Source organism: Dermochelys coriacea, chromosome 3, assembly GCF_009764565.3.
Source record: "Dermochelys coriacea isolate rDerCor1 chromosome 3, rDerCor1.pri.v4, whole genome shotgun sequence".
Taxonomy (NCBI): Eukaryota; Metazoa; Chordata; order Testudines; family Dermochelyidae; genus Dermochelys; species Dermochelys coriacea.
This window is the reverse complement of record NC_050070.1, coordinates 95,554,579-95,569,064: the sequence shown is the minus strand read 5'-3', so window position 1 is coordinate 95,569,064 and position 14,486 is coordinate 95,554,579. Positions and strand designations below refer to the sequence as shown.

The 14,486-nt window shown below is 41.5% G+C and overlaps 1 protein-coding gene and 1 long non-coding RNA gene across 4 annotated transcripts in view; one reads left to right on the top strand and one right to left on the bottom strand.

Moving 5' to 3' along the window:
• TRDN (triadin) overlaps nt 1-13,221 on the top strand; it is a 108,601-nt gene extending 95,380 nt beyond the window's left edge. For both annotated transcript variants that reach the window (XM_043510898.1, XM_043510897.1), the window contains 3 exons: nt 3,266-3,322; nt 7,587-7,646; nt 11,690-13,221. In XM_043510898.1, coding sequence (XP_043366833.1) covers nt 3,266-3,322; nt 7,587-7,646; nt 11,690-11,952 — 380 coding nt within the window. In that variant the 3' untranslated portion in view covers nt 11,953-13,221. The remainder of the gene's footprint in view (nt 1-3,265; nt 3,323-7,586; nt 7,647-11,689) is intronic.
• A 256-nt stretch (nt 13,222-13,477) lies between these two features.
• Nucleotides 13,478-14,486, bottom strand: part of LOC122459342 — a 36,157-nt gene continuing 35,148 nt past the window's right edge. The window contains exon 4 of one of the 2 annotated variants that reach the window (XR_006279956.1): nt 13,478-13,597. This is a non-coding gene — a long non-coding RNA (uncharacterized LOC122459342). The remainder of the gene's footprint in view (nt 13,598-14,486) is intronic. The other variant, XR_006279957.1, reaches the window with a different exon arrangement.

Here is a 14,486-nt window from a genome sequence, read left to right as displayed (position 1 = left end):
CAGTTTACACTAGCTGAATGTCTGGCCCAGATATTCTGATTTGGTTGCATTTTACACACATGTTGCACAAGTGATGATGCCTGCATCAGATGCAAGGGAGTGGAGAATCAGGCCCAGTATGTTCTAATTATACGATAACCTGCAAGTATAAAGTATATTAAATATGGGTATTTAGATAAAACATGGCATATTCTCTGATTATTTTCAAAAATAAAATTTAAATAAAGTTAGTGAGGTGGGAAACATGAAAAAATGTTTAAAATTAGATAAGGAGTAAGCAGATCTGCAACATAAGTATTAGAGAATAGGACTAATGAATTAGTTTGAAAAACACTTGGAAGATGGATCAATGCTAAATAAATGTAAATCATTACATTCTTTTGAAACATCAGTAAAAAATAACGGGTTTTGAAAATACAAGAGTGTGTGTGCTGTCTTGTAGGCACACAAGTGCATGCATACATTTCTGTATGCCTGAATAATGATATGCCCCCATATACCGGATGTGTACAGGTGTTTTCACATGCACATACCCAGTTTGGTATGCAATTAGTCATGATGTCAGATTTGCATAGGTATGTTGGGTATTTGTGTATGTCAATTAAGCATGCACAAATGCATGGGTGCAATTGTGCATGCCTAACTTCAAAACATGGGATCCCACACTATAAAATATTCCAGTGGGTGCATTGTGGAGGAATTATTGCCTGACCTGAATGTGTAGAGAAGTGAGAGACAGAAACCCATTCACAAGAATGTGCTTTATTTTTATTTGTGAAATGGAAGCTTAAAATAAAACAAAGCATGGTAGTTATTATGCCCTCACAATTGCATGTGTAATTAAACAGAGGGTGATTTTATCATTAGTAGCCAATAAAAAATGTTGTTGTTTTTTTTATCCATGCTTCAGAAGCAACCGCATAATTAAAAAAAACAAACAACAAAATTATCCGACTGCAGCATTCCTAGGGCAGTTGTTCAACTTGTCAACTCTGTTAGCTTCACTCTTCTTGATTAGCTACTCTCATGGTACCACTGTTGTGCCATCAAGGCAGGTTGTATTTCGATAGGGTGGGGAATGAAAACAGACACGGGAGACCTTAGAGATGATGCGTACATCTGTTTACAGACTCTACTCTCATGCTGCATACATTTTGACATCTTGAGTGGTCTCAGTGATCTCTCCAGATGCCCACTGTCATATGAACTACTTCATTGGTACCTTTTAACTCCAGTAGATGACTGTTCTATGAAAAGCCATTAAAATAAATCCAAAGCACAAAATCTACTCACATGCCCTTTATGTTGATGAGTTATAATAATAAACTCCCTATCATTATTATACTTGACAGTTCCAAAAAAAAAGTACTTGCCTGAGGTGAGTGGGAAGGTAATATTTGTACATCTGGATTATTCTATTTTTTCCATATAAAAATGTATAGGTATCTTCCAGTATAATTAGATTTCAGTGATTTCATAGACCTTCAGTTCTTAAGGATCTTAACCTGGAGGTTAACCAGCTATGGATGTGCTATTGACAAAACTGCTTTTGGCTGAAATAATTTGAACACATAAACAAAGCTTAGCAAGAGTCAACAAGTCTCACCAGCAGTGAAACTGGCATTTAGTAGAATCACATCTTTGGTTTTGGCATGACTTGTGAAAACTAAACACTCTTTTATTTCACATCCATTTTTTGATTTTTACCTTCTAAAAATGAGTCAGCCTGAGACAGAGCTTTGCTATTATCTTCATTTAACATGGGTTTATGCATTGAAAATAGCACAATGCTGTCCTGAGGTGAATGTGTTCATTTCCCCAATATTTTTATTGCGAAAGTGTCTATGCGGTGGTAAGAACGGCAAAATTGCAATCTGGACACAATTTGTGAATTTGTCAAACTTTGCATGAACCTCAGTGTTTGCATTCTTACTGTTACTACTATTGGAGCAGATCTAAGATTGTAATAGATTTTAAGGCCAGAAGGAACCATTATGATCATCTAGTCTGGACTTCTGCATAAGTTAGGGCATAGAATTTCACTCAGAATTTCCTGCATCAGGCCCATAACTTCTAGTTGAGGTAGAACTACTCATTTATTTTATGCTCCAAACTATGCATGGTGCTTTTAGAGCAGGGTCCTGTATTGTGTGTCTGTAAAGAGCTTACAGTGTAATGGTTCTGACCTACAAACATCTACTGTCCAATTTGATGTTACTTGACTTACAATATCAATAAATCCTTTTCCTTAGTAAATCATTTTACTTTTTATTTTTTTGTTAAGCCAGTTGTGTGATCAGTGCTGTTCAATACTGGGGGAATACTCAGTCCTTATAAGAATCTTATAATGTAAATGGATAGTGAAGTAAAAGTCTCTAAAACTGCCACAAGGGGTTTTTTGGCTGCTGGTAGAGAGAGGAACCACATTGGAATTTCCAACTCTACAACCACCTTTGGGCTACAGAATGTAACTCGGGCTACTGGCTAAAAAAAAAAAGAGAAGTTCCATGTAGTGCCTGGTCTCTTTATGGCTAGTTCTCTGTCCATCTCCATATATTAATGATGTACAATATGACTGTTGTTACTTTGCACTACTTCCAACCAAAATGAGGGCTTGTCTTAATTATCGGGGAGATCGATGCTGCTGCAATCAATGCAGCGAGTATCAATTTAGTGGGTCTAGTGAAGACCCACTAAATCAATGCCAGAGTGTGCTCCGGTCGACCCCGGTACTCCAGCTCCCCAAAAAGTGTAGGGTAAATCGACCAGAGAGCATCTCCCGTCGACGCAATGCAGTGAAGACATTGGGGTAAGTCGACCTAAGCTATGTTGACTCCAGCTACGTTATTCACGTAGCTGAAGTAGCATAACTTAGGTCGACTTACACTCAAGGCTTGTCTTCACTATCGGGGTAAATCTCAGCTGTGAGGTGTCTCAAACTGTGGAACTCTATTCCAAGGCTGCCTTCAGTGTGCCATCTTGCAAAGGATCATGCAATGTCAAAGAAACATAACTTTCCTCCTGAGTAGATCTTTAAATGAGAACTCCGATGAACTACATCCATAAATGTCACAAAATGTGAGCTCTCTAATTTGGGGACAACCTTGTGAGTTGAAGTGAATGGTAGCTGAATGTGCCCAGTTCCTTCTTCACACAATCAAGTCCCAGCATCCAAGTGTCAATTGAAATAGTTTTTTGCTTACTCATTTCATCTGAACTCTTTGTCTTTTTAAATAAGTACAATATTGTGTCTGTTTACTTGTAGTTGCTCACAAAACCAAACCTGCAAAACAGGAGACAGCTGAAAAAGCACCTCCAAAAGGTAATTATTGATTAGTTTTAGATTTAGTATTATTTTAAGGTTTTTATTTTTTTCCTTTTTGGGGTGTGAGGGTCTGTTTAGAATGTGTAGTTGTTTCAGAATGACTTCTTTGATGATAAACTAATCTTTCCTCGGGCCTATTTAGCTAGGGTTGCCAGGTGTCTGGTTTTTGACCGGAACGCTGGGTCGAAAAGGGACCCTGCTGGCTCTGGTCAGCATCACCAACCAGGCCGTTAAAAGTCCAGTTGGCAGTGCTGCGGGTCTAAGGCAGACTAGTCCCTACCTGTCCTGGCACCACGCTGCACCCACGAAGCACCCAGCAGGTCCGGCTCCTAGGCACAGGGGCCACAGGGCTCTGCACTCTGATTGGCTGGGAACTGCGGCAAATGGGAGATGGGGAGGCAGTACATGTGGGTGAGGGCAGCGCGCATAGCCTCCTGCTCCTCCTGCCCCCCTGTCACCACCCCCACCTAGGAGCTGGACCTGCTGGATGCTTCCAGGGTGCAGCGCGGAGCCAGGACAGGCAGGGAGCCTGCCTTAGATTCACAGCACCACTGACCAGGAGCCTTCTGAGGTAACCCCATGCCCCAGCCCCAGCCCTAAGCCTCCCCCAAACCTGGAGCCCCCCCTGCACTCCTAACCCATCATCCTCGGCCCCACCCCAGATGCCCACACCCCCAGCCATAGCTCTCACCCTCCCCACTCCGCAACCCCCTGTCCCAGCCCAGAGACCCCTCCTACACCCTGAACCCCTTATCCCCAGCCCCACCCCAGAGCCTGCACCCCTAGCCCAGAGCCTGTACTGCCTCCTGCACCCCACCCCCTGTCTCAACCCGAATCCCTCAGCCCTATCCCTCACCATGAGCCCCCTCTTGGACCCCAAACCTCTCATCCTCAGCCCCACCCCAGAGCCTGCACCCCCAGTTGGAGCTCTCACCCCCTTCCACACCCCAACCCCCTGCCCCAGCCCATTGAAAGTGAGTGAGGGTGGGAGAGAGCGAACCACTGAGGGAGAGGGAATGTAGTGAGCAGGGGAAGGGGCAGGGCCTCAGAGAAGGGGCAGGGTTAGGGTGTTCGGTTTTGTGCGATTAGAAATTTGGCAACCCTATATTTGGCTAAAGGTCTTGAGCAGTTCCTATCTTAAGTTTTGTACTACATATTTCTTGCTTAGTTCTCCTGTTTTGTAATACAAGGAGTCCATGAACCATTCTTGCGTAACTAGAGTAATGAGCAACTGAGTATTGTGTTTTTGTTTCCTGTTGTCCTCTTCTCCAAAACTGGATTCAGGGATTTGACTGTAACAAAGGCTTGCTCACTTATGTCAGTTTTCAATTTAGTGGAGACTCTTCTGAGATGGTGTTTACCATCTCTTGCTTTGTGTCTTCTCTTATATCCAAAAATAGCTGTTAATTTTCTTGCTTTTATTTATTGCAACAACCTTTTTGTTCCAGCACACGATCTGTGCAGTTTTTCCACTGATAGAAATTGCACTTTTTCTCTCTAGCAAGGCAAATATGCCTTGGATAAAATGTACGTATCTTCCAGTTACCACACATATTCTGGGGCAACAGGGCATGTGCGGGTGGGTTTCTGGTATTTTTTCAATTGAAAATCCTATCTTTAAATACACTTCAGATAGGAGACTTTCCAAATCCATTTAGCCTCCTCCACCAATTCATTTTGTTGACCGTAGCATTTATAATTCTTTGATGATTGACTGTTGGTTCCTGCATATTTTGTTTTAAAGATTTTGCTTTTTGGGGACCAGATGCTGCTGTACTGGGTTGGGTTAGGGTACATCTTCACTGCATAGACAAGCTGGGCTCATAATTGGGTTTTAGCCGCATCTCCTCTCCCTTTCCACCCACACAGAAAAACAGCTGACTTGGGGTTAGATGTGCATTAATCCAGGGCTATCTGATTTGGCTGGGATTATCAGTTAGACTGAGCCTGGGCTCTGATTTAACTCTGTGTGGTACCCACTTATTTCGCTGTGATGACTCAAGCAAAATCAGTCAAGTACTGATTGTCCTCCAATGTCCTTCCCAAAATTCCCTCCAAAGGACAGACAGCATTTTCTGTAGTTGGCACAACTGAGTGAAAATGAATACTAGAGTGTATCCAAAGAATCAGGGGATATGCCCCAGACACACACAAGTGAGTGCAGAAGGAGTGAGGACATGATAACCTGGGTAGGGTTTTGTAGTGCAGACACTCGCACCCATGCTAAGTTAACCTAGGTGCTCAGACTTGGGTGCTGATCACCCAAGTTGACTTTGTAATGAAGACGTAGTCTCTAATCTTTGTCTCTTCCTTATTTTTTAGTCAGACTAGGATTAGATCTGGAACCATTAATATGTTAGTGGAGTGAAAATGGCCTCTCGGAAATTAATTTTGCTTGATTTTGAAGCTGTTCAAACATAGTGACAAAGTGGATTGGAATGTTTGAATCAGACTTTATTAGGTTCACGTTCCGCTAAGGAAAGGTGTGGAAAAAGGAAATGGAAATGCAGAGAAAAATGTGAATGAAAACGTGATATAATGTAACGTGATATAATAATAATAGGCAGCCACTATCTGGTATCTCTTTGGGGGAAGGGATACAGCTGGGATATACTATCTTAAATGTGTAGCACAAACTTTTCCTTAGCTAGAAAAGTAAGATTTTTAAAATTAAATTGCCCTGAAGTAAATCAGGGGTGATCTTCATAGAAAATAAAAATTCACAAACTCAGTTTAGTCTTGAGAATGCAAAAAACCCAGCTGTCTCCATCCCAAACTCCATGAGGTTCAGACATCCGTAATGTATGCTCTGCCTGTCTCTCCTTCTATTTTTTGATGTATTAAATGTGCCCGTGACTGGTCAATATATTCTGTGAAGAGTTCTGTTTGGTTAACTGTTGGTGCTTTGGCTGTATTAGTAGCTAGGTAGACATTTCATTCCATTTCTCTCTAAGAGCTTGTCTACACTTAAAACGCTGCAGTGGCACAGCTGCAGCAATGTAGACATGATCTACATTGATGGGAGGGATTCTCCCGTCAGCATAGGTAATTCACCTTCCCATAGGGTGGTAGCTAGGTTAATGAAAGGATTCTTCCGTCCACCTATCGCTGTCTACATGGGAACTTAGGTTGGTTTAACTACACCACTTGAGTGTGGATTTTTCACACACTTACTGATTTAATTAAATCAACCTAATTTTCTAGTGTAGACCAGCCCCAAATCCTGAGGAGGATTCTGTGCATCAACAGTTCCTGTGGATCTGCTTAGGGCACATCTCATTAATTTTAGCTGCCCCTCCCTCAAACACATTTCCTGCATCAGTGTGTGTCAGGCCACTTCTCATCTTATCTGAGGTTTGTTCTATGTCATGTCAGCTGCAAGTAGTGCTAAGGGTCATTCCAGCAGCTGGGGATCACTGGGGCATGAGGATGCCCAGGCAATGAATGTAATTCTAGCTGCAGGGAGAGATTGTGGTGTAGGAGCCATTATGATGGTTCTAAACCATTTAAAATTCCCCCTACTCATAGGAGATCCTCTGAAGGTTCATGCATCCAATAAAGTGAGCTGTATCTCACAAAAGCGTATGCTCAGATAAATTTGTTAGTCTCTAAGGTGCCACAAGTCCTCCTTCTCTTTTTGCGGATACAGACTAACACAGCTGTTACTCTGAAATCTGAAGTCTGAGTAAGCAGACTTCAAGGTAGCGTTTTTTTCCCTGATAAAGGGGCCCAAGAATGTATATTGGCAAAAACACCATCTAAACACATCAGCTAAAAAGCATACACCCAAGAGACCATAGCATTGAATGTCCATTTCAGAGTGGAATGTGTTAAAAGAGAATGTTGCTGTTATTTAGCTGCCACTTGAATGAAGTGAAGATAACTTTCAGGGCTGTTTTGTTCCTGTAAAATATGGCTTAATGGTAATCAGGGAGAGGAAGGAGAGAAGTATCAGAGTAGAATATTGATATGCTTCTGTGTTGCAGAATGAAACCTCATGGAAAAGTGATTTAAATCTGCATGCCACCTCGGAGTTCTGTTTGATAGCTGCTAAAACATCACCAATTTATATGTGTGTAATTGACTCATACAACCCAGAACCTTTTTTTTAAAAGAGGGAAATGTGAAGTAATCTGTAAATACATGAAATAGACATAGGTTCGCAAGATGTCATGATCTTGTGATGTTGTGTTTTGGCAACTCTTTTTGTCAGTTTTCACAGCAATTTTTGTAAAGAAAAATTAATTTTTATTCATTTTAGTAATTCAAAAAGACAAACCTGAAAGAGAGGAAAAAGTTGAAAAGAAAGCTCCTCCTAAAGGTAACTGTTCCTTTTCATTACATTTTAATTTTACAACAGTTTATGCTGAAAAATTTAACCTTAGTTTGAGTAAGCAGAGAGTGAATGTGTATGAAAATAAGCAATATACTGGGAATTTTTATTAAATAAAATATACTTGTTGATCTTCATTAAGATAGTACAAAAAATAGATTGTTTAAGATAATCAGAATAAAACCATATGATACTGTATCACAGAGAAAGTTGAGAGCAGGCTTACTAAGTGTTACTTACAAGATCAGCCAGGAATTTGAGCAGGGGTGTTGGAACAATTTTTATAGTGGAAGTGCTGAGAGCTATTGAACCAAACTGTAAGCCTTTTATATACTGGAAACCACTTCAAGCCGAGTAGGGTGACCAGATATCCCAATTTTATAGGGACAGTCCCAATTTTGGGGGCTTTTTCTTATATAGGCACCTAATACTCCCCACCCCCTGTCCTGATTTTTTACGCTTGCTATCTGGTCACTCTAAGCCAGGGGGTGCAGCAGCAGCTCCAGTATACCTGGTTCCAGCACCTATGAATTTTAGGAAGTGTTGTGACTTTGTTTGGAGTTAGGAATTGGCTGCTATATGAACAGTAGTTTCTGGTGTCATCAGTAATTTCAGTTTCCATATTGTTAAAATAAGTTTAATAGGCCCAGTGGTTTAGCGCAGAGGTGGGCAAACTAAGGCCCGCGACCGTCCTGCCTGGCCCTTGAGCTCCCCACCGGAGAGGCTAGCCTCCGGGCCCTCCCCTGATGCCCCCCTCCCCTGCAGCCATGCGGGCAGTGCTCTGGGTGGCGGGGCTTCACCCTCCTGCAGGGTAGCATGGCAGTGGCACAGCTGCCAGAGATGCTGCTCTGAGCAGCATGGTAAGGGGCCTGGGGGGGTTCCTGGGGACAGCCAGGGGACAGGGAGAGGGGGTGGTTGGAAAGGCATGGGAGTCCAAGGGGGCCTGTCAGGGCGTAGAGGTATGGATAGGGGTTGGGATAGTCAGGGGACAGGAAGTAGGGGGGGTTGGATAGGGGCGGGGCAGGGGTGAAAGGATTTACCGGTATGCCGGAGTACTGAGCGGGGGTGTGGCCTCAACCGGAAGAGGTGGGGCCTTTAAATCAAGATTTAAAGGCCCCCGGGCTCCAGCTGGGCTGGGAGTCCCAGGGCCTTTAAATCACCCTGGAGCTACCAGCTGCAGAGATGGCTGGGAGCTCAGTGCCCTTTAAATCACTGCAGGAGCCCTGCTGCCACTACCCAGGGCTCTGTCAGCTGGGCTCAGGCAGCGCTTTAAAGGGCCTGGGGCTCCCTGCAGCGGCCGAAAGGGCCAGGGGCTCCAGCCACTGCTTGGGGTAGTGGTTGCAGGGCTCTGGAGATGATTTAAAGGGCCCGGGGCTCTCCACAGCGGCTGGAGCCCCGGCCCTTTAAATCACTGCCGGGGAAGCCTGTCCGGCACAGCATACCAGCTTTTGCCGGTATGCTGTACTGAACCGTACTGGCTCACTTTCACCTCTGGGTGGGGCGTCCCAGGAGGGGGCCAGGGAACAAGGAGCAGGGGGGTTGGATGGGTCAGGGGTTCTGATGGGGGCAGTCAGGGGGTGGGATGTGGGAGAGGTCAGATGGGGGCGGGGCCAGGCACAGCCTTCCCTACCCGGTCCTCCATACAGTTTTGCAACCCCAATGTGGCCCTCGGGCCAAAAAGTTTGCCCACCCCTGGTTTAGCTGGAATTGCTGTACCACCGCATTATGGGAGACATGAATTTTGCAGCAACTTCTAGAGTTCTGCCTCAAGGTCAAATAACCTTGAGAGTTTCAGAAGCAGCACACTTGGAGAGGGCTAAATTCTACCCTCAGGCACATGCTCTCAGCTCCCATCAACTTCATTTACAGGCACATAAACAGAATTTGGAGCTTGGGCTCTGAAAAACCAAGTTAATTAGTGGTTTCAGAGTAGCAGCCGTGTTAGTCTGTATTCGCAAAAAGAAAAGAAGTACTTGTGGCACCATAGAGACTAACAAATTTATTTGAGCATAAGCTTTCGTGAGCTACAGCTCATTTTATCGGATGCACTGAATGCATCCGATGAAGTGAGCTGTAGCTCATGAAAGCTTATGCTCAAATAAGTTAATTAGTGCACACTACTTATTATGCTCCTGATGCAGCTTGAAGTGTCTGCTTATGGCTTGATTAGTTTTCCAGATCTGAAGAAGAGCTCTTTGAAAGCTTTTCTCTCTCACCAACAGAAGTTGCTCTAATAAAAGATATCTCACCTACCTTGTCTCTCTAATATCCTAGGACTGACCTGGCTACAACTGCATGTGCCTTGATTAGACCTGTTCTCTATTTGGTGCCCCATCCTGTAAAGTGCCTGACATTCCCACTGCAGACTGTGTATCAGATTGGCCCCTGGATGACTGCATCTGAAAACTGTTCTTAGTAGCTTCCACAATCTTTAATGTGTAATTGCCTACAGGCCAATCTGATACAGTCTGCAGTGAGAATATCACCTGATGAAGATAGTGAGCCATCACCTATGATGATGTCACAACATTACCACACAAAATCATGGATGATTCATTATTACCAAACATGGGCTCACTCTCCAGATTCAAGGTATCATAATGTTGGCAAGGTTACTTATGCACCGGCAAGGTTACTTATGCAAGGGTGCTCTTAATTAGAGGGAGCCATTTAAGAATAAAAAAGGACTCTGAAAATCAGTTCTTCACCAGATAAGGCTAGATATTATTAATAATCACAATGATTTTATTAAGATAAGATGTTGTAGAAAACTGCAGCTTATGTATTGTAGGTGTGACCCAGTCTGACCTAACTAAACTAAAAACTGTACCGTTTTGCAGTTCTTAGAGATGCTCTCCTATTAATGACTGGCTACATATCTACTTGGATTGCAAAACTTGGATCCAGTAGACCTGATTGTTTCTGATTGTGTCACTGATTGGCTACTCTGACCGTGGGCAAGTCATGTAGGTCCTGATCCGGCTCCACTGAAATTAATGGGAATCTCTCCATTGACTTTAATGGGTGATTGATAGGGCTTTAATTATTGTGTGTTCCCCCTTTTACACATATTTGAAAGAAGTATAATAATTTTCTAATTCCCAACCAGGCAGGTGTTAGGAAGCTTAATTCATTACTTGGTCAGAAAATTTTCCATGAAATTTTTTTTTCATCAGAAAACACTGATTCATCAAAAATGAAACTTTCTGTGGGAAAGGGCTTTGAAATATTGGCTTTTCATGTTGAAATGTAAAGCTAACTGATAATAAAAATGAATTTCAAAATTATCAAAATGAAATGTGTCGATTAATCTATCTGAAATTTTGTTCAGCTTTTCAGTTTGCAATTTTTTTTGAGATTTTTGTCTTTTTGTCCCAACTCAGAATGTAACAAATTTTCAATATCTCAAATTCTGATGAGATGGGAAAATCATTTCCTGCTCAGCTCTCAGTGCTCCCAGATAGAATGAAAACATTTCACTTGGGTAGCGTCTTGCATCTGATGATCTCAAAGAACTTAAAAAACCTTAATGAACAAAGCCATGTAATATACCAGCAAGGCAGAGCACTGTCCTTATATCCAATGTTACATATAGGGCATCTGAGGCAGAAACTGGTTGCGAGTTGCCCACTGTAACAGAACAAGATCATGGCATCACCAGAATGAGTCACTTGACTCCCAGCCCTATACTATGGCAGGAAGAACATTATTCCCCTCCTCATAATGAAAGGCACTGTATATCATTAATACACTTTATAAAAGGAATAGAATTTCTGAGTATTTTATCCACTAGTTTGTTTAGAGTGATTTATATGCCTTTGTTCCTTTGGGCTTCCCATTCTGTCTTGTTCTCTGTGTCCATCTTGATTAGACTGTAAGCTGTTCAGGGCAGGGACTACCTGTATTTTGTTGTTGTTGTGTAAATTGTTAGCACTAAAGAAATAATACATTATGATTATTTGAATTTAAAAGTGCTTGATGTTATTTATTCAGGAATGAATTTTTTTGACACATTTTTTTATTACGTGCAGAAGAGAAGAAAGCAAAGAGCACCAAAGTTGAAGAAAAAGTTAAAAAGGAAGTGAAAGATGGAAAAGCTGAATCAAAGACAGCTGAAAAAGGCAAGCAGACAGAAGCAAAAGTAGAGGACACTGGGTTAATAAAGGCCAAATCGAAAGTGAAGGAGGAGAAAGCAGTGAAGGCTGAAACAAAATCAGAAAAGAAAGGTAAACAAAACCAGGAGGAATCAGCTGAAGATCCTAAAAGAGTAGTGGGAAAGAAACAGAGACAGTGAAGTTAAAGCTGGCAGAGATCAAAGTGAAACTCCAGACATGGAAAAAAAATAATAGTATCTGCCAATCCCCATTGGGTCTCAGATCACTAAATGGAAACGAAACAAACAAAGATGCTTAAGCTAAGCCGCCAGCATGACAACTGTTAGTGACACAGCTAAAGATTCATTTTGCATGTGAATGTTTCATTGAGAAAACAAGGACCCAGTGTTCACAATTACTGAATAGTTTACCTAAAATATACATTTTTAGACTTCTGAAAATAATTGTTAAAGATTTGGAGGCGTAGGAAAAACATGGCTCCTTTCCTGACACTCATTATCTGTTGAGTTAGCATTTTTTACATTTGTTTACATTCCAGCTAAATTTAGTTTTCACATGAAACACTGGAACCTTTTAGGCATAATGGAACATGAGGAGATTAAAGCAGCTTCCTGCACCAGTGGGCTGATCCACCAAGGTGCTGTGCTTTTCCTGCAAGACGTCAGTCACCTCAGTTCCTATTCATTGTGTTAGGAGCTTGGCACGTTGCAGGATGCACTCAACACTTTTTTCAGGCTCAGACTCTGAGAAATTGGTTCAGATTCAAAGTGACGGCAGCATATCTGGTGAATATCACATGTTTCCAAATCAATTCACCTACAGTGTGATGGCGTTACAAGGTGGAAACCCTGAAGTAAATCCTTCTTTCAATAGGAAACCTTCACTTAAAATGAATCTTTGGCCCTGAAGTATCAAGGATCAACTGGATAATTGCATCTTTATTTGAAATCCTGAGGGCATGTTTCTTGCATTGATATCGTTGAAAGAAATTTCCCATTGACATAAATGGGAACATGATCATCTTACTGTTTCATATAAAACAGTAGTGGTGTTTGTGTTATGGCAATTCAACATTATGACTGTATTTCCATTACAAAGCATTATTTTCAGAGGCAAAGTAACTAAAAAAAAAAAAATTCTGAGGACTGAAATTTAACATAAAATATCTCTGCCCAGGAATAATTAAACATTTTTGACTGTTTTAAAATTACAGTAACATAAAGGAGAAAGAAACTAGTTCAGATCTGTTTTTGCCTTCCTCAGGTTAAAAAATGGTCTTTCATATAGGTGAAATTTTGCAGGCTTCTAGTCAATAATGGACAAATGCCTTTAGGCCCTGATCTCAAACCCACTGAAGTCAATGGGAGTCCATCTATTGCCTTCAGTAGGCTTTGGATGGGCCCTTTGGGAGGATTCATTTTTCTTTCATGTGTCCTTTTCTTGTTTCAGAGAATATTTTTATTTTAGTGCATAGACTTAATGCACTTGTGCCAGCCAAATACCTTTAAGTCCCTAAGTGTTTGTTGACTGATAGACTGTACCCAATCCGAATGGATTATTAGGTTTTCAATCAAAATTATATCTTTATAAATTCATATGTAGAATTTTTTTAAGAAAATAGTTTTGCCAGCCACTTTTGGATTTATCAGATAAACATTTATTTTTGAGGTCCTTTACAGAATGATACAATAGACTTTAAAGGCTTCACAAGAACTGTTTATAGTCAAGGATCTTTGTACTCCATGGGAAACTTGACCTGAATTCTACAGCAAGGGACTGGAATTCTGCAACACTCCAGGGCAGTGGTAGGAAATCTTGCAGCAGCTTGAGATAAATTAAATATTGAGATTTGGTGGAATTAAGTATGAACATAATACCATCAGAACTCTATAATTTCTGTTATGTAAGTTTCTAATTGAATTTATGTTGGTTCTACATTTTTAATTTTCAATAGCTTGCATAATCTTTATTTTTTTTTTGGAAAACACATAATTACATAACAGAAGTTGTCAAAGCTGCTTGGTTTGATAAGTGAGTAGGGGATAAATGGGATTTTTTGTTTTGTTTTGTCTCCTAGGCTAGGAAGACTTAAGCAGACATCCCTGCAATCAGTTTGCACTCAGTCCAAAACTGAATGATTTTTTTCACCCCTGCAAATGTTAAAAACTTTGACCAAGGTTTTTGACAATGGGTGCCTAAAGTTGAAATCAATTGGTGCTTCATTTCTTGGTCACTTTTTAGACTTAAAGTACATCTACACCACAAATGAAGGTGTGATAGCTTTAATCTAGTAAACACAGGTAACAAGACAGTATCCATGAAGAAACAGTGGCATGGAACCTGGCACAGTCCAGCAAACACAATATGTACCCATAGCCCCTGATGGGCTCATACTAGGATCGCTAACCAAAACCTATGCCACCACGGCCTTACTACCGCTATTCCCCACACCAGCTAATTTAAGGCTAATGTGGGTATGCCAATCTGCACTGCAATCACTCCTTAATGTGTGATGTAGATATACCCTGAGAAACCTAATGCCAGGTATCCTGAACTTCTTAGCTGTCATTTTAAAAAAAATTAAAGCTTAGCGTCTGGAACATGTCTCTGTGGCAACTTCCACAGCTGCTGAATTGCAATGTACACAGGGCCTTGTTTGTATTCCTGTTGAGTAAACTCTCTCTCTCTCTCTTTTTCTCTTTTATTGGACTTT